The sequence below is a fragment of the Podarcis muralis genome, chromosome 13 (assembly GCF_964188315.1).
Source record: "Podarcis muralis chromosome 13, rPodMur119.hap1.1, whole genome shotgun sequence".
Taxonomy (NCBI): domain Eukaryota; kingdom Metazoa; phylum Chordata; class Lepidosauria; order Squamata; family Lacertidae; genus Podarcis; species Podarcis muralis.
In genome coordinates this window covers 28,062,750-28,088,881 of record NC_135667.1, presented here as the reverse complement: position 1 = coordinate 28,088,881, position 26,132 = coordinate 28,062,750, and the positions used below count along the sequence as shown (strand labels likewise).

General features: G+C 41.9%; 1 protein-coding gene across 2 annotated transcripts; it reads left to right on the top strand.

The window, feature by feature from the left end:
• The first annotated feature begins 250 nt into the window (after positions 1–250).
• MED1 (mediator complex subunit 1) lies at positions 251–25,800 on the top strand. 2 transcript variants are annotated; one of them, XM_028702148.2, is made up of 18 exons: positions 252–484; positions 3,171–3,280; positions 3,996–4,074; positions 5,146–5,200; positions 5,956–6,088; positions 6,848–6,876; positions 8,782–8,853; positions 9,668–9,742; positions 10,482–10,555; positions 11,686–11,775; positions 12,698–12,809; positions 13,038–13,162; positions 14,185–14,303; positions 16,222–16,423; positions 17,100–17,195; positions 17,317–17,422; positions 19,286–21,228; positions 21,398–21,584. In XM_028702148.2, the coding sequence occupies exons 1-18, from the start codon at positions 457–459 to the stop codon at positions 21,433–21,435; spliced, it is 3,486 nt and encodes a 1,161-aa protein (XP_028557981.2). In that variant the 5' UTR covers positions 252–456; the 3' UTR covers positions 21,436–21,584. The 2 variants fall into 2 exon arrangements, with proteins under 2 accessions (XP_028557980.2, XP_028557981.2); XM_028702147.2 differs by having other exon boundaries at positions 251–484; positions 19,286–25,800.
• Positions 25,801–26,132: the final 332 nt, after the last annotated feature.

Genomic DNA, 26,132 nt, shown 5'->3' with positions numbered 1-26,132 from the left:
ACCACAGGATGCGGACACACTTGGTCCTTCGCATCCTTCCACAAAAGTCTTCCATGTTTAAAGTAAACGACGAGAACAACAAAGCCCAGCTGTTCGCGTGAAAGAGTTAAAAAGTGGGTCCTTTTAAGAAGCGGAGCGCGTATCTGTGTCCAAATCTCGCGAGAGCTTCCCTTAGCCTTTGCTGGTTGGCCGCACCGCGGGATTTCCTCGTGAACTTTCTCCCCTCCCCTTGTCCTTTTTTTTCGAATCCCGCGAGAAGAAGCGCGACTTGGTCTCGCGCGGCCGGCGGCGGGATGGCGGTTGTTGCGGGGTAGCATCTCAGGCCAACTGCTGCTCTCGCCCCGGCCTCGCCGCCTCCTCCTCGGAGCGGGAGAGGCCCCTTCCCCCCCACCTCCACATGAGGGAGAGCGGAGGGGGGCACCTGGCCCCTCTCCCGCTCCACCACGCTCCTGAGGGATGAAGGCGGCCCAAGGGGGCGCCGAGGGTGAGTGACGGGGGGGGGTCAAGATCTCTCGCTTTCCTTTGGTAAATGCTGCGGGTGAAGGTGCTCGAGTTTCATAGGAAGACCAGGCCCCTTAGAGCAAGGGGGGGGGGAGGGAGTCCGAGCGGCGGTTTGTAGATTTCATTAAGGTTCGCCCGCCAACGCCGCCTAATGCTTTGAGCTGCGGAACAGCATCGGAAGTTCTCTGGCGAAGAGGTCAGAAGGGCCTCACTGCTCCTCGTTCAAAGAGAGCTACGGGGCAGGTTCATGAGTCGCCTCCCTTTCTTTCCATGGACGGGAGGAAAGCGCTTCCGGGAAGACGGCGGACCTCATTTGTGAATTCTTCTCCGGGAGTTATGTGCAGATTGGGGTTTTCAAAAAGCCCCCCCCTTTTTTTTTAATGTAGCATCCAGGGGTGTCGACTTGAATAAAATTATTATTATTATTACTATAAAATATGGGGGTGAGGGTGAAACGCAATCAATCACAAGATCCAGCACATGCACGCCATTTGAATGCCGGTGCCTGTGAACTTGGGGCGGGGGGGGGGCTAGGAGTCTGCTCCTATGGTAGTATCTGCAAAGCATGCAACAGTTGAATGCTTCTTCAGTGGGGGGCGGGAAACAAGCTTGGCTTTCTTTTCTTTATTTAAACGTGCTCGATCTCTCTCTGCTGCTTGCTTTTAAGGCGGGTGTGAGGAACCTATGGGCCTCAAGATGGTGCTGTGCCCCAGCTCCCATCATAACTGACCATTGGCTATGCTGGCTAGGGCTGATGAGAGCTGGGATCAAACGACATCTGGAAGCCAGCAGACTCCCCATCCTGCAGGTGGAAAGGGGCTTGGTGGAACGCCCAAAACTCAGAAGCGGGTGTGGGATGTGCTGACTCAGAAGCGGGTGTGGAATTTACTGCTGAATCCCATACTGTGCTTACTTGGCAGTAAACCTCACTATGTTCAGTTGGCCCGACTTATAGTACATGTTTAGGACTGTAGCCTTTGCAGTCCTCCATCATGCAAGAGATGGGCTTTGTAGAAAGAGAAAGGGACTTTCATGGACTTAAACCTCAGAAATGACCTGGATGTTTCTTTAGCATATGCCTAACCACCATGTTGAGTTAAATCAAAGGTTCTTTCAAGCCTTTTGTCTGCAAGCAGTGACTAGCTAGAAGACACAGGAATGTGTATGGAGGACATGCTAGAGGGAGTGATCTATTGCTTTTCAAAACACATAGTGAAGAGTAAGTTTTTAAGGTTTCTGGTGAGGGTGGACCATAGCTGAGTAATAAAGTACTTGCTTTGTGTGCATAAGATCTCAGATTCAATCTCTGGTATATCCAGTTAGAAGACCATCAGCAGTGGTTTGAAAGACCTTTGTCTGACCAATAAATAGCATGAGGCTTAGCTGCCCATCAGTAGACAGTAGTGGCCTAGATGGACCAATATGCTGAGTATATGGCAATATAAGATGATCATCCTAAATTGGAGATAGATATCTTGGTAGAAATGTCAAGGAAAGAAAAAAATGCAGTTGTGTTACTACCTAGAAATATGCTGTCTCCACTTGTCACTCAGCAACTGCCTAAGAATTTGAAACTTTTCCAGCCCTGTATATTACATACATAATACCCATAATTAAATGGAGATGGTTTTAGAGGTGTTGATGCCTTCTGCATTTCTGAAGCTTGTCAGAAAAATAGCAACATCCAAAAAGAAATCACTTTTTTAAAAAAAATCTAGGCTGCCTGCCAACATGCACCTCTTAGTCATTTGTGGGTTTACAGCTTTCCTGCCTTGTTACCTGGAGGTAGTTCTTACTTCACCGCGGGCAGTCAGCTGAGTTGCTATTTACGGCTTTGTGTTAAAGGTTCCATTGAAAAAAGGAAAGTAAATATTCTTGCTACGGCTTTCTTTACAAATCTTTTGCTCGTTAAAAATATTGAAGTAATTGCTCCCTTGCGAAGCCTCCTATTTAAAAGTGGCAGCAGTGTGCATTTTAGATGTTACAGCATTGTTAGTTTGCCAATAGGATAGCTGAAAACAATGCCTGTTTAACCTGCCTTCTTATAAATGTCTCAGAAAGGGATGCATCACTTAAGAATCACACGTTCACAGAGAGCATTAATAGTAAATATATCAACTCCAGTAGATACAAAAGAATCAACCTGAGGTCCTTTAACTGGAAACAAAATATTAAACTTTAGGGTTTCTGTTTGTAAACCCACTGAGCTATATTTGCCTTTAAAACAACAACATCTTGAACTCCTCCTCCATTTGATTTTGCCATTCCATTGTTAACATAGGATTTTAAATAAAGTTCTGAGGTTAAATAATACGAAGCAGGCCCCTTTTAGCTGTGTTCACTGTAGGATTAAGCCCTCTTATTGCGTCCTGAGCTTGATATTTTACTTATGACAGTATTGATCTCTTCTACACCTGTATGTAAGAAATATGGAGAACATAGATCAGTACCTGCCATTGGTTACCTAATGTTGGTGGTACGTATTGTAAATAATTCTGGATTGCATGTACCATGGTCCCATTCTGCAAGGTACTTTAGTCTATTCATGGTCACATAGCTCAAGTTAATGTTCTCTGGGGGTTATGCAGGGAAATTGAAGGTGAACCTGCATCTCTGGACTGAAATTCAAATATATCGTATGCTTAACTGACTTGCAATTTCTCTTATAGAAACGGAGAAACTGAATAAGATGAGTTCCCTTCTAGAAAGGCTTCATGTCAAGTTTAACCCTAACAGTAGACCTTGGACAGAAACCATGAAGCTTGTCCGGCAAGTTATGGTAAGGGTTTAGCATATTTTGGATGGGAGTACTTGATAAAATCTCCTTGCACATTTTCATAAAACAGTGATTGTCAAGATTGTCTACTTAGAGAGGGCACTGTCAACAGTAAATTGCCACGATATCTTTCACAGAATGTGTGCATCTTTCACAGAATCCCAGCAGTTACAGAAGATTCTGGGTTGAATTCTAAGACATGCTCTCCATTCTGGTAGCACTGTCTTTGCTGCTGTTCCATATCAGTTGCGAATACTCCCTAGATGAAGGTGCCTAGCATTCCTCTGCAACTATGCACTATATGGGAAGATTGGCAGTGATGGACCACAATTGCAAAGAAACTGTCTTTGCTGATTCTTTTATCAAAAACCCAGTAACTCTTAGAACACAGAAAGTATTAGTCAAAACAATCTAGCTTTTGAATAATAATTCTTTTTATTTGCTGTTATTTAGTAGAACAATTCTAAGCTGTCATTGGTTTGAGTCGGTGTGACTCATACAATGGTCTAGCTTTATAATGCACAAGGCCAGCATCTGTGGAGGGTTTTTTAATTTACAGCACCCATAGGAGCTGATTTTTTCAGAATAAACAAAGTGGAAGCCTTCAGGAATGCAGTTGAATGTGCCAGTGTTTTAGTTATAGCTTTCTTTTCACAGTATTGCTGAATGTGCATGAACACTTTCTCTATTTTTTTCTCTCCATCACCTTTGAACACAGGAAAAGCGAGTTGTAATGAATTCTGTTGGTCACCAGAATCTTGTCAGCTGCTTAGAAACTTTGCAGAAGGCATTAAAAGGTTGGTAGATGCTTCTGAAACATAAATAAGTTGTGGTTTTTTTATAAAAAAAAGACTAGGAGGAATTGACATTAGGATAATAAAGGTGTTTATATGGTTTGTACTAGATGGGCGCAAAGAATTACTATGATACCCTCAAGGTTATTGGACAGTCCTTTGCATGCTTACTCAGAAGTCCTACTGTATTTAGTGGAACTTATGGCCTTGTATGTTTATAACTGCATTCTTGGGCTCTGTGTTGCTGTAATGGGTAAGCTGCATACTGGGCATGTATAATGCTCATGTTCAATAGACTCATTGAATCAATTATCACTGTTTGTATAGTCACATGTTATATTACACACTCCTAACCTCTTGGTGTCTGGTTGAAGAAGAAAGATTGTTTATGTTCCTGTTCAGGCCGGTTACCAAAACTTGCAGCCTGTACCATAGTAATTCTCATTTTTTTTCAATGGGAAAACTGGGTAAGCGAAAGGCTCCTGTGAGACCAAAGTTCCCACTCAGATGACTGTGTGTTGAATCTCTGCATAGTTCAATATCCTGGTTATCCACCTTTTAAAACAGCCACTGCTGTGAGGTGGCAATTCTGTCACTTTCTGACATCAAGTTTAATAAATCAAGTAACTAATTAAATTAGTACAGACACAGAAGTTGCCTCTTATGTACACATCTCAGGGCAGTTCAGGATCAATTTTTTACTCTTATTTCCACAAGTTGTGGAGTAAGGGTCTACAATTGTAGGATTGCTGACCAAGAGGCAGGGTCTTGTCTTTGGGCTGCATCTTTGGAATGTGGCACAAGTTCAGTGACAAATAGAAGTGCCTTGGCCATTGCCTCTACCTCATAGTTGATAAGGGGCTGAGAAGGTGAGCTGGCTTTCTCAGGCAGTTAAAGCTCTAGCTGCCCAGCAGATGGAAAGATAAACCTGTATGTCTGCCATCCCCTTTCAGTTCAGATCAACTGTCCATTGATTTCAGTGGGTCTGAGTATGGCTTGGTTGGATATCACCTATTGGGACTTTAATAAATTTGCTTATGTACTTGGCTTTAAACAAGCTCATCTTCCTCCTAGTGACATCACTACCTGCCATGACAGATCGCTTAGAGTCTATTGCAAGACAAAATGGGTGAGTAACTCCCATGATCCCTGACGATTGGCCACACTGGCTGGGACTGTTTGGAATTTTAGTCCAGCAATATCTGGAGGGCCATAGGTTCCCCGCCAATGAGTAAGATTAATCCTTTTCATCTAAAGAGCTAATTGAGACTACAACCAACCACATTTTTTGTTTTTTGTTTTTAATTCATTTTTTATACTACACGCTTAAGAATGTAGAAGCCAAAGTTTTTGTTACAGTGAGGTCCAGCAAATCAAATGTTTGATTTAATTAGACTTAGATTTTATTTTAGTTCCATCTCTGCCCTGGATGGGTGGAAAGGAATGTTGCCATTTTTTGGTTTTGAAATAAAAATTTCAAAAAAAGGAATGTTGCCAAATAACAATCACATGGTGGTTATGTAGAAAGAGAAAAGTAAGAGGTATGTACCCTACACATTGGACTAGAATCAAGATTGGTTGTTGCACTTATTTCTCATTGGAATTAAAAGGACAAGTTAATCAAGACTTACAGTACAATCCTATCTATGGCTGTTTAGAACTATTGAAGTCACTGTGACTTACTTCCTGAAAGTGAGGTTGAGATTGCAGGTTCAGTATAAATTCAGTGCAGCTAACCTGTATGCAGCCCATTATTATCAATCTTGAGCCTCCAGGGTAGATCAGGATAGATGCCTCCAGCCAAACAGATTAATTGATGTGCTTTTGATTGGTATTTGATAATAGTTTTCATGTTTGAATACCTTTTCTCTCCTTGTGTGTTAGTCTTGGATCTCATCTTAGTGCAAATGGCACTGAATGTTACATAACTTCAGACATGTTCTATGTGGAAGTCCATTTGGATCCTACAGGACAGCTGTGCGATGTTAAGGTGGCCCATCATGGAGAAAACCCTGTGGTACGTAGAGTATGAAGGTCACACCAAACTTCTGCCTTCTTTTGTTTGTAGAAACATGTTTTTACAACCCACTATGTTCTGAGAGCACAGGGCAGGGTACAGTATGTATCAACCCTGAGCTTAACAGCTTCCTAAAATCCAGATATCTCTACTCCTGCATTTAGTTTTACACTTCTCCAGAAGGAAAGTGATCTATTCAGCCCAATTCCCTTTAAGTCCTCTTAGCCAGTCCCTTGTAAAAAAGTCACAAGCTGTCACATTTTCACATTCTGCCTACTCTTTCAAAACCGAGGCTATCATTTCCCAGCCTTTAATAAAATGTTGGATCCATCAGTAGTAGGGAGAGAAGTCAAAGCTCCCTTTGCCCTGTTACTAGTGTGGTACAAATAGCTTGCTAACCAAGTTAGTACCATTTGTAAGTCTCTCCCCCTCCCCAAACTTATTTTTTGTTCTTTGTCAGAGCAGCGTAAGAATTTGAGATCATTTTTTAACTTTATAGTCTCATCCTTCAAAATGCTTGCAGTCATTTCTAATCATCCTTACTTATCACCCAGTGTTTGAAACACTGGACATCTCTGACCTGCCTTCTGCATTGTCCAAACATCCTGTAGGACTGTTTAGGAAAGTTTTTAGGGTTTTGTACTCGCATGAAGCTGACATTCCCTATAGTCATGTACAATTTAAGCCAGCTCCATTGTGCTGAATAACTGCAACAGTTTCAAATGAAGTTGTGGCACACATTTTTATTTTCCCTTCTAGAGTTGCCCAGAGCTGGTGCAGCATCTAAGGTGAGTACTAAGTCTCTTTCATTATTGGCCACATACCTTCTCCCTGTGCAGTTCTGTTGTATGGCTACAACCATTTCTCCATTCCCTATAATGTCTCTTGTACAATTTATTATATACAGCGTTCTGGATTTATTGTGGCTTACTCATCCACCATGTTGGCTATTTTAGAACATAGAGTACAGATCTTTTCTCAACCATAGTGCTTTTCAGGAATTGTGTAGGGTGAGGAGAAGATTTTGGAATGAACAAGAATTGAAGTACTGGGTGGGGCAGCAGTGTCGCTTAGATTTAACAACAAACAGTGGGTGCATATGAACTGAGGATATTCATCCAGTTTTCAGTTTCTGACCCTTTTAGCAGCATAAATAGCCCGTATCAGAGACCATGAAACAGAATGTTTATTTACTTGCTTTTTTTAAAAAAAAGTCCAATGTCCAAACAATATGGAATTTTTAGGGGCACCATAATCAGGTTTCTTTTCCGTTCTCTTTTTCCTGTTATAAAGCACCACCCTGCCAAAATGAGCCTTTTAAGCATGCAGTTTTCCTTAGGATGTAGTATGTTGCTCCTGCCTTTGGTGGCTACTTAGCTATGACTTGTACAGCTGACCCAAATCTCTCTCACAACATGTGAAGAGTATGTTGACACTGGTGCAACATAGACCCAATATATATTCTGTATTCACTGAGCTGATTCAAACAACACCAAGTTGAGTTTGGTGTTATATGAATGGGCCTTATGATAAGGCCCTCCACCCTCCCCGTGGGCTCTCCATTTCATTGAGTTACTTCCCTAGTACAAACCATAGTTTGCTGTTACCACCAAATTGTCAAATAGTTGCTTGTCTTGCCCTCCAAACAGAATTGTAAAGCAGCTTCAAGCTCATGTTTGAAAGGTCCCTATTTATCCATGAAGGTATTTGAAATGCATTGGATAAGTCATTGTAACTTGCACATTTGGGGTTTTTAAAAACATAGATTTCAGCAGAAGGTCTTTACTTCCTCTTTGGAATTATATGAAGACTGTTCTCATCCACTGGGGAGAAGGCAGGGTTGAGTCTTTAATAAGAAGTTAGGAGTTTTGTCACTCTGTACATAGGGATCACCAACATTTTTCAGCCAGTGAGCACATTTGGAATTTTAAGAAAGCACTGTGAATGTTAGTTATAAAATGGCTACCGAAGGGGCATAGTATAGCACAAAATGGCTGCTGGGTGCGTGTCTAGGAGAGGCCAAGCCAGTGCAAATAGGAACGGAGGGGGAAGAGCAAATAGTCTCTCATGCATTGTGACTTTTTGAAGGGGTATTTTCTGAGACCTTTGGCAGATGCCATAGATACCGGCAGGCGCATTGACATCATCAGGCACTGCACTGGCGAACTTGTCATATTTCTCTTCTATCAGGAGAATAGGGTTGTTGGCAACCACCTAGGCCTTACAATAATTTGTTTTGTTCTAAAGATTTCTCTGTTAGAAATTCTCCTTCAGAATAGTGGTTTCAGGGCTATGAGAGTCACATAGGGAAAAAGTCCTCTCAGACTTTTGAGAAGGCCCAGGAGGACAAGTAGCCAGCAAAAGAGCACTGAAGCCTACATACAGCTTGAGAGGGCACAGCACCATAGGCAGGCAGCTTGGGCCATAACATTTCAAAGTAAGGATACTGAAATGGAAGCTTCAGTACTTGCAACCCTCCAGTATTGGGGGGGGCTGCCTATCTATTTTTCCTATGAATTGTATTATGCATCTTGGAATTTACTGGAGGAGTGCTGTAGTAGGGTGTGCTTTTGGAGCTAAAATGTTGAAATTGACTCCTTTTGCCAACTCTCTTAGGTGAGTCTAACTGTAGATATCTCTGGCATGTATGATTCTTCCAGATTCTCTAAAATTGATATGTTTTTCTTTCCCAGAGAGAGAAATTTTGAAGAATTTTCTAAGCACCTGAAGGGTCTTGTCAATCTGTATAAACTGCCTGGTGACAAGTAAGCATTCCACTAGTCATAATTTCTGTGATGCGGCAACACCTGCAGTCACATATTTGTTAGAGCATTGCATATAGTGGTTGAAACTCTGCCCAATTATATGTCTACCTGCTCCTTTTCTCCTTACTTTATGTGCCACCCCCATCCCTTTCCTGCATTACCACTCTTGATTATCTCTCCCAACTTCAAGAAAGGAAGCTAAGGTAGAACTTCAGTATTTCTGACGCTAGAAATAACAAAAAAGGGGCTAAGATCTGCATCTTTTTTAAAAGAGGAGTTGTGCAGCCAAGATTGGATCCTTTGTGTGCACTGGAAATGTTAGAAATATGGCCAGTCTTAGAATATCGTCTTCATTTTGTCAAAAAGGGATTTTTTTAAGGAAAGCTAAGAATGTAAGAACCTCATGGCCCATCTAGTTAAGCATATTGTTCTCACAGTGGCCAACCGGATGCCTTTGGGAAGCCCACAAGTAGGACCTGAATGCGAGAGCAGTCTCCCTTCCTGTGGTTTCCAGATTCTGGTGTTCAACTGAAATAACTACATAAGCTATAAAAAGTCTGAAGCTTAAGTCCTTGGCATGTCTGTGATCTTGTATGGTAACGGTTGAGAGCCCTTCCATGGAAGGCTACTACTGGTTGGACAGTGCTCCGGTTGGCTCACAGTGCAGTTCTATACATGTATACTGGAAGGAAGTCCCGGTGAGTTCAAAGAGACCTACTCCCAGGTTAATGTGTATAGGGTTGCCACATCAAAGCATCTTTTTGTCTTTATTTCTGTACCAATTTTAAAATAATATTTTATTTTTTCTCCTTAGCAAACTGAAAACTAAAATGTACTTGGCTCTTCAGTCCTTGGAGCTTGATCTTTCAAAGATGGCAGGGATGTACTGGTAAGAGAAGTTTGCCTTACTGAATGAACCCAGCATTTACCTGTTGATGTCCTAAGCAGCAATACTGTTCAGGAAGTAGAACATTCAACTTGGAAGGAACTGAGTTCAAATCTTACTTGAATCACAGATCCGCTAGCTATTCCCCGGATAAGCCACAACCTTAGCCTCCGTTCCACCCTCTGTAAATATGGCAGATTATGATCAAGTTTAAAGGGCTCACATGAAGATGAATGCAACAAACACAGCCAGACTCACTGTACCCTAAAGCAGTCTATAGAAATAGATGCTTATTAATAAAGAAGCTTGCATATTACATTTCTTAAATTTGAATTGCTATTTAAGTTTCCAAAGGTAGCATTATGGAATCCAGAGTCTTAAAACTGAAAGAGAAACAAACCAGCCCAACAACTACCTTTGGTCTTTGAGGAACTGGGGTTGAAGATTGACTGCTAAAGTCCAATGAGGAGGTGGTACTGGATTTCCAGGCTCCCATATCCAAGACCAGCTGCCTGTCCTGTGACATACACTGCCTATCATCTTGGTAGTAAAAAGGAAAAAATAGTTTCAGAAGGAAAAATGGGTTCCTCTTTTTAATCTTAGTGCTGCAAACCTAAAATTTCAGTTTGGGCATGCTACAAATTCAGTCTAAGATAATAATCCAAAAGATTTATACTGTGGCAGTCTGGGGTCTTAATTCTGCACCAGCTTATCATATGTCTTTGATTCTGTCTGCTTGTAGGCAAGCCACCAATGCAAGCCCTTTGGACAAGATTCTGCATGGCAGTGTTGGCTATCTCACCCCAAGGAGTGGAGGTAGGCGACTGTATATTGTGACAGAAGAGGGGTCCATTTTACAATACTGCCCATTTTCCCCCTTTAAAGATGACTTGTGAAATGGTGCAATGCTACTTTTTTTTGGTTAAAGAGTTGAAATACCCATCCGCATATTAGCCCCTTATGGAGCTCAGCCTATCCAGTATGCCATAAGCAGAGAAAAGATGCATATTGGAAGACTGCTATCTAGCAAAGCAAAGAGCTCCATAAATGCAGGTGATCCACCTCTTAACAGAAAAGACAAAATATTCTCAGAATCTGCAGCCAAAGTGACTTCAAGGAAAATTCTTTCCCAACCCCAGATATAGCAGCAGGACCAAGAACCTTCAGAGCTTCTGAATACATGTTTGGTAAATTAGGTATACATGACCCACATCATAAATTACTGGGTTGTTGGGGGTTTTTTTTGCTCATAGCCAGTATATGACTGTGGTTTCTCTGTTAATTCCGGGTGTTGGAATCCCTACCCTACTATGAAGTTGCTTGGTGATACTAGGCAGGCCATTTTTCTCATGGGACTGTTGTAAGAATAAAACAATGCTACATATGCCACCCTGAATTCCTTGTAAGAAGGTCATAATATGAAGGTGGCATATTCTCAAGGCTGAGCCACATTTTAAGTGCCATGAGAGGAAAGGGAATGTAGTTGATGACCTTTAGTCTCCCACGTTTATTGAATTGTTCCACCAAGACATTATTTGAAGCAAAAAGCCAGCTGTTTGGACAGAATTTATTCTATGGTAGAGCAGCCTTGTCAGTCCTGAGTTTTGTCTACAACTCCCAAAAGTCCCAACCAGCATAGCCAGTGATCAGGGCTGGTGAGATCTGTAAATCATAGTGATGGGTTTCTGCTTCACAGATAAGTGAATGAGATTTGGGAATACATGGAACTTTATGCGAAAGAGAATAGAAGGTGGTGGGTAGTATGAAAAATTAACCCCCAAACCCTAAAATTTGTAGATCTTTGTCCTAAGAGCTGTGACCTTCCTAATTACATAGAATGCTAGGTGGACATAATCTTGTATGTCCAGACCAACACATAGGCATCACTTCTGACCTTCCCATCCCCATTGTGTTCCCTTTCCCATTAACAAGCTTTCTTCTTTCAGGTCACCTGATGAATCTGAAGTATTATGTTTCACCCTATGATTTGATTGAGGAAGGTACTGGAGCTCCTATTATTCTGAATGAGAACAACGGTATGTTTCTAGACATGCTTTCTGCTTCCAAATGTGCATTCTGAACACACCTTGGATTATATTGAAGGTTTTCTTTGAACCCCAAGCAGCAGATTTCTTTTATTTTGGTTTAAGGTTTATTTGTGTTTTCCTGAGTATAGATATCCCCCCCCCCCCCAATGTTTGTATATTGAAATAGTATATTATATAGTCAGTTGAGTATTGACAGCTTCTTATATTCCAACACTGTCTGATGTTTATCAACAAGCAGTCCTATTAACATTCCTGTGGATTAATTTATCTAGACTCCAGGCAAGTTTCTTGGCATGTGCATGTCTTGGCTAACAGTGAGGCAGTTAAATAATGAGTTCAGATTACTGTAGTAGTAGTAGTAGGTTTGTGTTTTGTTTTTTTAAGAGACAATGGTTATTAGTAGGAAACATAAGCTTGTACTCTCTGGTTTTCTGATTAATGATTGTGAGCATGATGGAGTATCCTGGAAATTATCTAGCCTAAATATCAGTACTGGACCTGCGGTGGACCTTGTACATTAAACCCCCAACCATGAAGTTTGCAGCTTGTTGCAAAGACTAAATACCGTAGTAAACAGCCAAGTGACAAATTGAACCAATTTGTGGTTTATTTCCATGTCTGGCCCAACTTGCTGCCACTGCGCCCATTCTTCTTCCCTCTTATTCTGATTGCACCACACCTGATGGTCTTTCAAATTAGAGAAGTGGAGTACAATAGGCACTCCCTCAATTTTTAAAGTACTTAAAGCAGGTGTAGGAAACCTATGGCCCTCCAGATCAATTCTTTAAAGGGTTTTAGTACATAATGCTGATAAGCAATGCATAACATCCAGTTTATTACCCGTTGCTGTGCGGTGGATTTTTTATTTAATACAGCTGTTTGAAAAGTTAACACTTGCCTCCACTTTCAGTTCCTCGCTCCCTGGGTATGAACATATGTGTTACAATTGAGGGAACACTGACAATGAACAAACTTCCAATTGCCCCTCTCATTATGGGATCTCATCCGGTGGACAACAAAGGGTAAGAAACAGGCACGATTTGTTGGTTACTTGTTGGTGCTATTTTACCATAGTGAATTAGAATGATTCCATACGGTCATCCAAGATGGACAATGCATATATTAGTTTTCTAACGGCATAAATTAGTTACTCAGAACTGAACAAAGTGTATTTACATCCTTCCTAATGTTAAAAAAAAAGTATTTGCATGAACCCAGATGTAATACTATTGTAATCTTTTATTCTTTAGGACACCTTCTTTCTCCTCAATCACCAGTGCCAATAGTGTTGATTTGCCAGCTTGCTTCTTCTTGAAGTTCCCAAGGCCTATTCCAGTTTCTCGGGCTTTCATTCAGAAACTTCAGAACTGCACAGGTCAGTCATGTCTTCAGATAAGCTGTTGATAGAGTTTTGCTAGCATCAGTGATGTATTTGGTGCCATAACCTGACACCTAGAGGGCAGCAGTCAAAGCATTTTAAATTTTGGGTTGATACGAATATTTGCTCCCCTGTTCTTCAGCATTTCTGCAGCCTAGATCATGTTTTCCATATACCTGCAGCTTCAGACTGTCTTCCTCTTTTTTAAAAAAAAACCAAAGTGTCTAATGTTAATCATGGAACTGATTAACCCAAATGATACAATTGGGAAAAGGCAAGAAATCAGAGTAATGCTAAGCAGAGTCTTGTATTAATGAGAGCGCATGGATGTCTTCATCCTTTTTCCCATATCCCTACTGACCACTTAAAAGCTAATCTTCTCAATCTGTTTTTGTTACTAGTTTTTTGTGTTTGTTTAAATCCAAGCCAAATCCTTAGAGACGTTAATTTTTCAGTCAAACAAATGGCGCAGAGCAAGCAGATACAGAAAAACATGTAATTTGCCTAATTGGGGAGGGACCAGTATGTGGCCTTCCATGGCACAGAGGTTGGATTACTCTCAGGCCTTTTAGATTGCCTTTAATGCTACTACTTTTCTCATTCATCTTCACACAGATCATGGGAGGGCTATCTCACTAATATACTTGTTTAAGATCCTGCTGCTGCTGCTTCTTCAAGATCACTAGTGTAATTTATTAGTGTTCAGGTATTTGAACCCATCTCCCCCAGGTGCAGCACTCCATAAGATCACGCTGATTTTCATGTTAGCTCCATGTCAAGAATTTCACAGTTCCTAGCATTCAATATCCACATTGGAATATATTAAACACAAGTGGTTTCTGGATAACTGATTATAGAAATTTGACGCTGCAACAAGCATCTCTCATGTCAAGTTGTAGTGAAAATTATTGAGATCCCCTCTAGTACAAATACAAGTTGTAGGTAACAGCTAATACTTGTATTTTATGAGAGGACAAATCTCTGGGTGGGTGGTTATAGGTTTTTTTTTCTTTTCTCAGGCATTCCATTGTTTGAAACCCCTCCAACGTATGTCCCCTTATATGAGCTTATCACACAGTTTGAGCTATCCAAGGAAGATGACCCTGGACCATTGAATCATAATATGCGTTTTTATGCGGTAAGTTATAAGTGGGGATTTCATAAATTGCCTTCACCCACAGAATGTGAGAAGGTTGGTAAATTCTAGGTGCACATTCAGATAAATATCAGTAATTTTAATACAGGATCCTATATATAGCTTTTCATGATTAAACAGGCTATATTATCTGACTACTGTATAGAAAATCTATGTTCTCTCACTGGAATACTTTACATTGTTAGAGAATTTGTGGTAGGTTTAGATGATGCCTTCAGTATAAATTATGGTGGAGTTCCACCATTGTTCTTTATCTTGAGGCTTCAGGGAAAAGTGGTCATAAAGTACACAGCAGAGATAGGCAACCTAAGGCCTGGGGGCCGGATGCTGCCCAGTCGCCTGTGGACGGTTCGGGAATCTCTGTTTTTACATGAGTAGAATGTGTGCTTTTATTTAAAATGCATCTCTGGGTTATTTGTGGGGCATAGGAATTCATTCATTCCGCCCCCAAAAAATAGTCTGGCTCCCCACATGGTCTGAGGGACGGTGGACCGGCCCACGGCTGAAAAAGGTTGCTGACCCCTGGTACACATTAACAGGAGATTTGCTACAAAATAGTGCAGTGTTTTTCCACCCCTTATCTGGAGCACTTCTGTTAAAGGCTCAAGCTTTCTTGGAACAGGGAATCCCATGGCTCTGGTTCCAGGACACTTTTTTATTTTCCCAGTTATTTTATTTAGAAAAATATTTACATCCTGCTATCTCATAAAAAATCAAAGCTGTTTACAACCATATCTGTGTATAATGAAAACACTTAATTTAAAATCAAAGACCATCAACTAACCATTATGGAAAGTTGTTTTCTTAATTGCTTGTATAGACTAGGGCCTCAGCAGGATCTCCTGCCTTATTTATTGAGAAAACCCAGAACAGTCAGGAATCTGATTCATTCAGCATCTGAGGATAGACTATCCTAAATGGCATTCCACCCTTGTAGGGGAGAGTTGTCACTGCAAGTCCAAACCTCAACAGGAAGTAGTCTGACCATGCCAATGGGAGGGAAATCTACCCCTCCTATTTCCAGACCACCATCTTTTCCACTTGGAGCAAAAGACTAAATCTAGGGTATGCCCTGCTCTGTGTGCTGGACCAATGATCACTTGTGAGATCTATACAAAGCCATTTTATGGCCCCATTTTGCTTCCTAACTGATAGATGTTCCACTACTCAAGTTTGCTTTTAAGAGAGAATATTATTGAGAGAAGTGCAGTAGAGAAAGTGAACCTTGGACTGAAAGGAATGAAGGCAATTCCTGTTCTAAGAACCTCATATGATATGATTAGTGATCTGCAAAAGAGAATTTTTGGCATTATGTATTGATAATACTTTCAACTGACTTTTCAAAAGACAAAGTAATTATGCTGCTGTTGCTAAACTTATACTGATGTCTAGGAAAAAAATAGCATGAGATGGTATATAATGAGATCTCATTTTAATCCCAGTACCAGAAGATTAAGTATTAACTAGGCAAGCCATATAATTGAGCCCCAAAGACAGCAAATACAACCTAGTGGAGTTTCCCAAACTTGGGTCTCTAGTTGTTTTTGGACTACAACTCCCATCATTCCTAGCTAGCAGTACCAATGGTCAGGGTTGCTGGGAATTGCAGTCCCAAAACACCCAAATTTGGGAAACCATAGCACTGGTTCCTACCTCTTTTAATGTGGACACAATGCTTTTGTTGTATCTATTTGCTTTTGTTAGAGCCATTACTCACCTTCCACTGCCACTAGCAGGACTTTTTGGGAAAGGGTGGAATAAAGTATAAATGAATAATGCAGTTTTGGTCTTCAAAAACAGTAGTTTGGTTTTCATCTCCTGGCTATGCATGATTTTGTAGCACCCATCCATACTTTACCAAGCAGTAAATGTGAGATTGTGTGTGCCCCCTTCATAACAGGCTTTGCCAGGACAGCAGCACTGCTACTTCCTCAACAAAGATGCCCCCTTGCCAGATGGACGAAGTCTTCAGGGAACTCTGCTCGGCAAAATTGCTTTCCACCATCCTAGTCGGGTTCCTCTCATCCTCAATTTGATCAGGCATCAGGTGGCCTACAACACTCTGATAGGCAGCTGTGTCAAGCGAACAGTCTTAAAAGAAGGTCAGTGCTACCATGGTACATTGCCTGAAGTATTTGTAAAAACATATTGGTCTCTATAATCTGTCAGTCTTCTCCAGATGTTGTTAGGTTTGAATCACTACAGCAGCTGACTCCTTTGGCTTTTCCTCCAATTTATTTCACTTGCCTAGGAAGATCAGTTTTTCTACCCATTTATGTATGTTAATACTTGTACTCTTAGTACTGTTGTTGCTTCTCAACCCTTGCATTTATTGACCATATCAAAATTCTGAATAGTGTAGGGAGGCATGAACCAGATAGCCAGTAAGTTCAGGTTCAGGATTTCCATTCAGTTAGTAAGGAAACTAAGCAAGAGTATAAAAAACAAAAGAAAGCAGGCCCTAAAGCAAACTGCTCACATGGCAGTTAGCAGGCAAAGCCCACAATGCACCAAACTAATATTTATTTTATTAAAATTAATAGAAGATGCTTCCTTCCAGAGTAAACTTGAAGCAGCTAACATAATAAACATAAACTTTGAAAAGATTAGAGTAGCTGTTACACAACCCATGCACCATCAAATGTTTCCTGACCTATTTTTCCATGTCTTAGTTGAGCTGCAAATAAAAGTATGAACATCTTTCTCTCTTTCCCTTATTTTAGCTATAGGGCTTTTTAAGTTCATGGTCTTTGCTAGCAAGTTCTTTTGTCTTTCCAGATTCCCCAGGCATCCTGCAGTTTGAAGTCTGCCCTCTGTCAGATTCCTGTTTCAGTGTATCCTTTCAGCATCCTGTAAATGACTCTCTAGTTTGCGGTAAGTTGCTGGATGGAGGGTTTTTAGAGGGGGGGGGGGATGTATGTATAAACAGTCGTTGAATGAAGATGGACACATTTTCGATTTAATGACCTCCCTGTGATTCCTCTGTGTCTTTCAGTGGTAATGGATGTGCAAGATTCTACACATGTGAACTGCAAATTGTATAAAGGGCTCTCTGATGCACTCATCTGCACAGATGACTTCATTGCTAAAGTTGTTCAAAGGTATGTCATACTGCTTAAGCCAGAATAAAAACTGATCTTTGAAGACAGTGGTTAAATATAAACTTGGTAACTCAGAGGTCACTTACATTACAGTTTTACCAAGGGAAAAATAATTTTACAGTAACATTTTCCTACCATCCTTTTTATATTCTGCTCTAATGGTGACAGCAGTAAAAGTCTACACACACAGCAGTTTTACTTCAGTAATGAGAGCCTACCCCAGGCAAGGGAGGAAAGTTTCTGGGCTAATCCTTAAAGCAATGTCATCCTGAACCTTTTCCTATTTTTTTTGGGGGGGTGCTTTAAATGCTTGGGACACATGCCTTCCATCACACTGCAATCACTAGCTTCCCTTTCAGCCAGAATTAACTTGGAGCTCCTGCTTTCCATCTCTACATTTCTCTTTCTTTTATCTATTTATCTACATATATTTATAACAAAATATAATAGATGGCAAATAAAGTAGAAAGAGGTAACTAGAACTTCTGTTACCTTTCATGTCCAATAATCCTTATGGAGATTTGTGGCACTGCAGCAAGTCCATCCTTCTGTGGTTTTCTCAAAATTTCTCGTGCCCACACTTTGACAGACCTTACCTATCAACTCACACTATGCTGTCTTGGATGGTGTGCTTTGGTATTAAAAACTCTCTGCAACTTAGAGTTGGATTTAAGGTCAGCTGCTGATTTCTAATTATTAAAGGCATTTGGGTTCCCTTCTGTCTATCAAAAGGAAAAGGCTCAGTCCTGTCTTCTGTGGGTTGCTTTTACTGCTGGTGATAAAGAGCTTTCCTCCAGGAGCAGAAGTTTGAGATAGCTGCTTGTCCATGCACCAGTGACATAAGGCAATTTCGTACACTTTGTGTAGGAAGAAGAGTATATGAAGCATGTTCACAATTTGTGAAAAGTGCATGCACTTTATATTTTACAGCTTGCATTTAGCTGTGGTTACCCAGTGAACTCCTGGAAAATAGGCATGTGTTTTTCACCCATGATGGTCTCTGTATGTTGTGCACACTTTCATGTATGCTGAAATGATACATGTAGAATTTATGTCTTCTGTTAACTGAATCTGAAGAATGATGTTTTCTATCTCTTCTGGACCTTCAAGCCATCTCTATAGTCTTTAGAGAAAGGAGTAAAATGAATAATAAAATAACCAAAATTTATCTTGATGTGAATAGAAATGATTTATTTGAAGTTCAGAATTTGGGTTTCATTAAAGTGCATAGCCATGTATGAAAGGAGTGCCTAGATCTGTCTGCCCTGTACTTTACTTTGTAATTCAGGGGTGGGTAACCTATAGGCCACCAGATGTTGGACTTCCCAACTCCTATCAGACCCACCCCACATAGCCGATAGGAGTTGTAGTCCGACAACATCTGGAGGACTGCAGGTCCCCCATCCCTCCTGTAACGAGGCCAATTCTTCAGTTTAGCATTTTCAAAATGTGGCATATTTACTTGGGCCATATTTACTTGAACAGGCTCTTCAGTTCAGCAAAGCCTTAACATGCTTTGATTTTGTCATGTTCATGGAATAAGAAGATAAAGTAGGAACTCTCTTTTAAAAGAGTACATTCACCTATTTATTAATGAGAACTTTAATGAATTGAGTAGGGCTTCCTTACTCCTCAATTGCTACTTTGTTGCTGTGGTGGAGAATTCACCTCTAGAAAAAAGAGTAAAAGTTTATATTCCTGTATATAGTGTGCCTGAGTAGTACAGAAGTCAGGCTCACTCTGTAGAGGTGTACCTAACACTGCTCATAATTGTTTATAATGAGTACAGCTTTTAGCTTCATGGGGGAACTTACTGCTGGCAAGGATGACACTAAACCACCTTTTCTCCACCTTGCCTTATAGATGCATGTCAATACCTGTGACCATGAGAGCCATCCGGAGAAAGGCTGAAACAATCCAAGCAGACACACCAGCCTTGTCCCTCATTGCTGAGACAGTTGAAGACATGGTGAAAAAGAACCTGCCCCCTGCCAGCAGCCCAGGTTATGGCATGACCACCGGCAACAACCCAATGAGTGGCACCACCACCCCAACCAACACTTTCCCCGGGGGTCCCATCTCCACCTTGTTCACAATGAGCATGGGTATAAAAGAACGGCATGATTCAGTGGGCCACGGGGAAGACTTCAGCAAGGTGTCTCAGAACCCTATCCTTACAAGCTTGCTACAAATCACAGGCAACGTGGGCTCCACTATTGGCTCCAGTCCCACGCCTCCACACCATACCCCTCCCCCTGTGTCATCTCCGGCAAGCAACACCAAGAACCACCCCATGCTCATGAACCTGTTGAAGGACAATCCAGCTCAGGATTTCTCAACGCTCTATGGAAACAGCCCACTTGAGAGGCAAAATTCCTCTTCTGGCTCCCCAAGGATGGAAATGGGTCCAGGGGGCAACAAGCAAAAGAAGAAAAAATCACGTGTCACGGTGGAGAAACCCAAGCATCAAACTGAAGATGACTTCCAGAGAGAGCTGTTTTCCATGGACGTTGACTCCCAGAATCCCATCTTTGATGTCAATATGACCACTGACACTTTAGATACCCCTCATATTACACCAGCTCCCAGTCAGTGCAGCACTCCACCAACAACGTATCCACAGTCTATACCTCATACCCAGCCCAGTATTCAGAGGATGGTTCGGCTCTCCAGCTCAGACAGCATTGGTGCTGATGTGACAGATATCCTTTCTGACATAGCAGAGGAAGCATCCAAGCTACCAAGCACCAGTGAAGATTGCCCTCCTATAGGAACACCAGTAAGAGACTCCTCTAGTTCAGGGCATTCCCAAAGTGCCCTGTTTGATCCTGATGTCTTTCAGTCTAACAACAGTGAAAACCCTTACACTGATCCAGCTGACCTGATTGCTGATGCCACTGTGAGCCCAAACAGTGACTCTTCAAACCAGTTTTTCCCTGATGGAGTTGATTTCAACCCTGACCTCCTGAACAGCCAGAGCCAAAGCGGTTTTGGAGAAGAGTATTTTGATGATAGCAGCCAGAGTGGAGACGCTGATGACTTCAAGGGCTTTGCATCACAAACGATAAGTACTCTGGGCGTGCAAGTGCTGGGGGGAGATGGAGGGGAGAGTAAGTTCAAGGCAAGCAGCCAAGCGGACACAGTCGACTTTAGTATTATCACTGCTGCCAGCAAGGCTCTGGGGGTCTCTGATGTCATGGAGCATCATAGTGGAAGCCAGAGCCCCTTACTGAGCACAGGAGATTTGGGGAAGGAAAAGTCGCAGAAGCGGGTCAAAGAGGGTAATGGATCCGGGAGTTCTTTAACGGGCCCTGGGCTAGATGGCAAGGGTGGAAAACGCAGCCGCACCCCATCCAGCGATGGGAAGAGTAAAGAAAAGGTCCAGAAGCGGAGGAAGGTGGAGCCAGAAGGCAAATCTCCCTCTCATAGTTCGTCTACCAGGCCTTTCACCCCACCAGCAAGCACAGGCGGCTCGAAATCTCCTGGAAGTTCAGGCAGGTCTCAAACACCCCCTGGGGTAGCCACTCCTCCCATACCCAAAATCACCATCCAGATTCCCAAGGGAACAGTGACTGTTGGCAAACCTTCCCATGGGCAGTACACAAGCAGCGGCTCAGTCTCCTCTTTGAGCAGCAAAAGTCATCACAGTCATTCCTCCTCCTCCTCTTCCTCCTCCTCATCGTCATCCTCGTCCTCTTCGTCTTCCTCATCGACCTCGGGCAAAATAAAGAGCAGCAAGTCGGATGGGTCTTCTGGGTCCAAGATGAGCAGCAGCCTCTACTCGGGCCAAGGCGGCTCTGGATCAGGTCAGTCCAAAAGCTCCACCCAATCAGTGGGAAAGCCCGGGTCCTCCCCCATCACAAAACACGGCCTCAGCAGCGGCTCTGGAGGTACCAAGATCAAACCTCAAGGGAAGCCTTCATCACTTATGAACCCTTCCATGAGTAAACCAAACATTTCTCCTTCTCATTCTAGACCCTCGGGCGGTTCTGACAAGCTGGCCTCTCCGATGAAACCCGTTCCAGGTACTCCCCCGTCGTCTAAAGCAAAGTCCCCTATTAGTTCCGGTTCTGGAAGCTCACACATGTCTGGGACTGGATCAAGTTCAAGCATGAAGTCCTCTTCAGGGATGGGATCCTCCAGTTCCATGTCCCAGAAGCCACCCCCTTCTTCAAATTCTTCAGCGGGATCTTCATCTTCCTTCTCATCTGGCAGCTCTTCCATGTCTTCATCTCAGAATCAGCACGGGAGTTCAAAAGGCAAGTCCCCAAGCCGGAACAAAAAGCCATCTTTGACAGCTGTGATTGACAAACTCAAGCATGGTGTAGTCACCAGTGGCCCTGGTGGGGAAGACTCAATGGATGGACAGATGGTCCAGAGTTCCAGTTCCTCAAGTCACTCCATGTCCTCCAAACACAACCTCTCTGGAGGTGAATTGCAGGGGAAGCGGGAAAGGAGTGACAAGGAGAAATCCAAAGTCTCTGTTTCAGGAGGCTCCTCTGACTCTTCCAAAAAGGCATCTGATTCAAAGAATGTTGGAAGCACTGGAGTGGCCAAGATTATTATCAGCAAACATGACGGTGGCTCTCCTAGCATTAAAGCCAAAGTTACCTTGCAGAAGCCTGGGGAAGGAGGTGGGGATGGCTTAAGGCCTCAGATGACATCTTCCAAAAGCTATGGATCACCGCTAATAAGTGGGTCTACTCCAAAGCATGAGCGCTGTTCTCCCAGTCACAGTAAGTCTCCAGCATATACCCCGCAAAACATTGACAGCGAGAGTGAATCAGGATCATCCATAGCAGAGAAATCCTATCAGAACAGCCCCAGCTCTGATGATGGAATACGGCCACTTCCAGAATACAGCTTGGAAAAGCATAAGAAACACAAAAAAGAAAAGAAGAAAGTAAAAGATAAAGACCGGGATAGGGATAGGGATCGTGACAAAGAGAGAGACAAAAAGAAAACTCACAGCATTAAGACGGAGAACTGGTCTAAATCTCCTATCTCTTCAGAACAGTCTTTGTCTATGACAAGCAGTGCCATTCTTACATCAGAAAGGCCATCCAGGCCTAGCCCTGATTTTTTGATTGGAGACGAAGATGAGGATCTCATGGATGTTGCCCTGATAAGAAATTGAGAATATTTAGCCAAGGTTGGCAGGTGGGGAGTGGGCTGGGGCTAAATGTTTCATATAGTGTTGTTTTAAAAATGTTTTTAAAGTTGTGAGTGCAAACAACACCCTTGTGGGTTCAGGTAAAAACAAGCATTTTTCTTTGGCTGCTCTTCTTGACAAATGGAGCATAGAGAAAAAATATTCTTCAATTCTTGGAAGTTTACATGGACTCTTACACATGCATACTTCCATCTAATCAGAGTCTCTACCACAAAGAATCGATGCACCACGCTATTTGGTGTAGTTCTGTCACTTGTCCCAGAGTTACATGCCTGTGGACTTGCAAGATAGAATTGAAACTTGGGCAGATATTTCATTTCTTTTACTTCACTTTTTTAGGAACATTTCCATTCTGGAGCGTATTTTTAGTGTTCAGGATTTAAGCTTGTTTGGGTTTTGTTATTCATACTCTGATATTTACACCAAAAATTAATTAACGGAATTGGTTCAGTGCCTGGTATCTCCCCTAGTTCACAAGGTGCTGACTGCCATCTCCTGTTAAAAATAAAATCTGAAATGGAACTGTTCAGTGGATAGCACCAGTTGGGCCCTTATGCAGGTGGTGAAGTATTTGACATAGATGTGTTACATCTTTTACAGCCATTTCACTTAATCTTTGTATTATAAAATTGATTTCTTCCATGGAAACAGTTGGCTTCCATGCATGTCTCCTCTGTTACCACTAGGTAGTATAAGATGGCAACTGAGTGGGGAAGAAGAAAGTGAGGGTTTGGTGCTGTGAGTGTAGATTGTTAGACTTCTCAGCCTCTTTAATTTTGAATTAGGTTGAAAACCCAGCTAGGAGAGAATGCTGTTAAAATAAGTGGGAGTGACACTTTCCCCCCTTGGTAAGTGTGGTTTGTTGGCATGAGTGTGGAATCAGTTTCCTCTTTGGTATAAGATCCACTGCAACATGGCTCCTTTACATACCACTCCAGAAAAGTAGGAACCTTGAGGTCATATGGGAGGAATCAGCAGTGCGGCTACTTCCCTTGGTAGTTGTCTCAAATCCTAGGCAGAGTAAAGTGGCTGCATCTTTGACTCCTCTCACATGACTTCAGCAGTTACTGGAACAGCATACTGGAGCAGCTCACAGGCCAGTGAGGTAATACAGGGCTCCAGACCTATTAAGAAGGAGCCTATAATGTGTGAGTGGTCAGAATATATGCTTAGTGAATGTGCACTTCAACTCCCACCTAGATACAAGGGAAACATTCTAGAATTTTTCCATAACCACATAGTACCAGATAGAGGTGGTATTGTAGTGGACTAAGATTTGCCATTAGAATTTGCCTTGCTGTGTTCCATTGAAGGCCATGAACTATATGCATATCACCCTCACCTTGATGTCTTGTTCTCTCTAGTATCGTCTTTACATGGAACATTCCCTGATGCTCAGGAGAATAGGGTAGCACCTGGTCACACAGAACTTCATGTGGTATACTAGAGTATACAGCAATAATGGGGAACCTGTGGCCATCCAAATGTTGCCGGACCTATAACTCCCATCATCATTTGCATGACCATTGGCCCTCCTAGCTGTGACTAATAGGAGTCAGAATCCAACAACTTCTGGAGTGTCACAGCTTCCCCATCCCTGGCATACAACCACCCATGCTGGGTTTGCAACGGTTGCAGGACTTTATGATCGCTAACTGTACACCCCAAACTGCTTCCACTCTCAGCAGCTTTTGTGTCATAGGTTTGCTCCACCAAGGATTATCCAATGAAGAAGTTGCATTGAGGCTTCTAATGGAGAAGCTGTACCCCCACACAACCATATGTTGCAGAGTTTTCCTGACTTGGGTACCTGCTTCCTGAGTTTCCAAGATACTGCAAATCATAAATTCAGAGCAAATGACACAATTCATTTTACTGCAGACAACTTGGGTGTGTACACGGTCTCTGATAGATCAAGAGGGTTTTTTTGTGATAGCCACATCACAGAATGTAATCCTGTGTATGTTCAGGCCACAGCAGTTGTCTTTGTTATGAGGGTTTTTACAGTATTCCTTTCATTTAGGGAAGAAGCTGGGTTCTGAGAAACAGTGTGCAACTCAAAATGAGAAGCTTTATTGTTCAAGGCTTTGGACATCTTGCTGCATCCCAGCAGCAACATTTGAGTGGTGTTTTCATGATGGGACGCACAGTATAGTTCTGGTATCCTCTGTAATTGGAATGGAATTGTTGGAAGTATTTGGAAGATGAAGGCTGTGAGGAGCAATGTAATACAATTCTTAGGTATGGACAGTGTCTAAAATATTAAAAGAGGTAATGGGTCTTGAACCATGAATTCTACCAGATCTTTTAGAGGGGTAATTCTTTGGGTCCCAAAGTTAAACAATTGAGATTTTTCTGTTTTTCAGTGGACATCCACCTTGGCCAGTAGTAGGTTTTTGAGTTATACAAAAAGGTTCTTCAGAATAAAAACGAGCCTTGATCCAGTGTATGAGGGGTGCAGGATTTGCTCATGAATGGATTCCCTTATCAGTCGTAATGGCTCTTTCCCTGGCACATATGAGGGATGAGGATGATGTACCAGCCTTCCATTTCCCACAAGTGCTGAACACCCAATTATATGTGGGAAAGAGGGGAGAGATTAGGTTTATTGTGGCCTATGAGCCCTCTGTGCATAAACTGGATTAAGTCATATTAGTTCCATGGAAGTCTAAAGTCTACCATGCTAACGGGTTCCAAAATTGTGTGGTTGTGTTTTTTTTACCTTATGCAAGCAGGATGTTAATAAAGTTCTACTTTTAATACAATATACCTTTTTTTGTCCAGCAGTGATGTTTTTTTCCATAGGGAATGAAGAAAGATAAGCCATTCAAAGAATAGTTCCACCAATTAAAATTGGGAGTACACATACCAGTATCACACAATCCTTTTCTGTGTTAAAATCTCTCATGTTTACTTCTAAAAGTGCATTTATTTGTTCACATTACACTACATCTTTCAGTATTGTAAAGACAAACCAGAAAATAGGAAAGAATCAAACCTATTAATCACAGGTGTAGGTACTTCACCTGAGATTAAGATTGGTTCTTTTCATGTACATGGTAGGTCCTTTACTCTTGTGAACAATTGTGTAAATACTGCTTCTGGTGACTGAGGAGGTGGGGAAGGAATAGACCATTTTTAGTTTTTTGATGTACTTCAAATAACATGTTTGTTTTACATGCAAATAAATTTTGTTTGATAGAAATGTTTGCCTCAGCTCAATTTCTGCACTTTAAAAGTTGGCTTCTACTTGGATGAAGTTCTGATTGTCAAGTAAGAGCTTTTTTGGAAAGAGGGAAGCCTTTTTTGAAATTTCTATTTCAAAACTTATAAAGTTGGTAGTGCATTTCCTTCACGACCATAGCTGTTTTATATTAGCAGGAACTGGTAGGTGCTGAACATTCATCTGCATTTTTGTCTAAGAAGCTCAGTTGTCTAATAGTCTGCATCCCCAGACTCTTGGACTTCTCATGCTGAACAGATGAGGACCACATCTTGTTGGTTACCCCTTGTACATGATCCAAGTTCTCAGCGGTT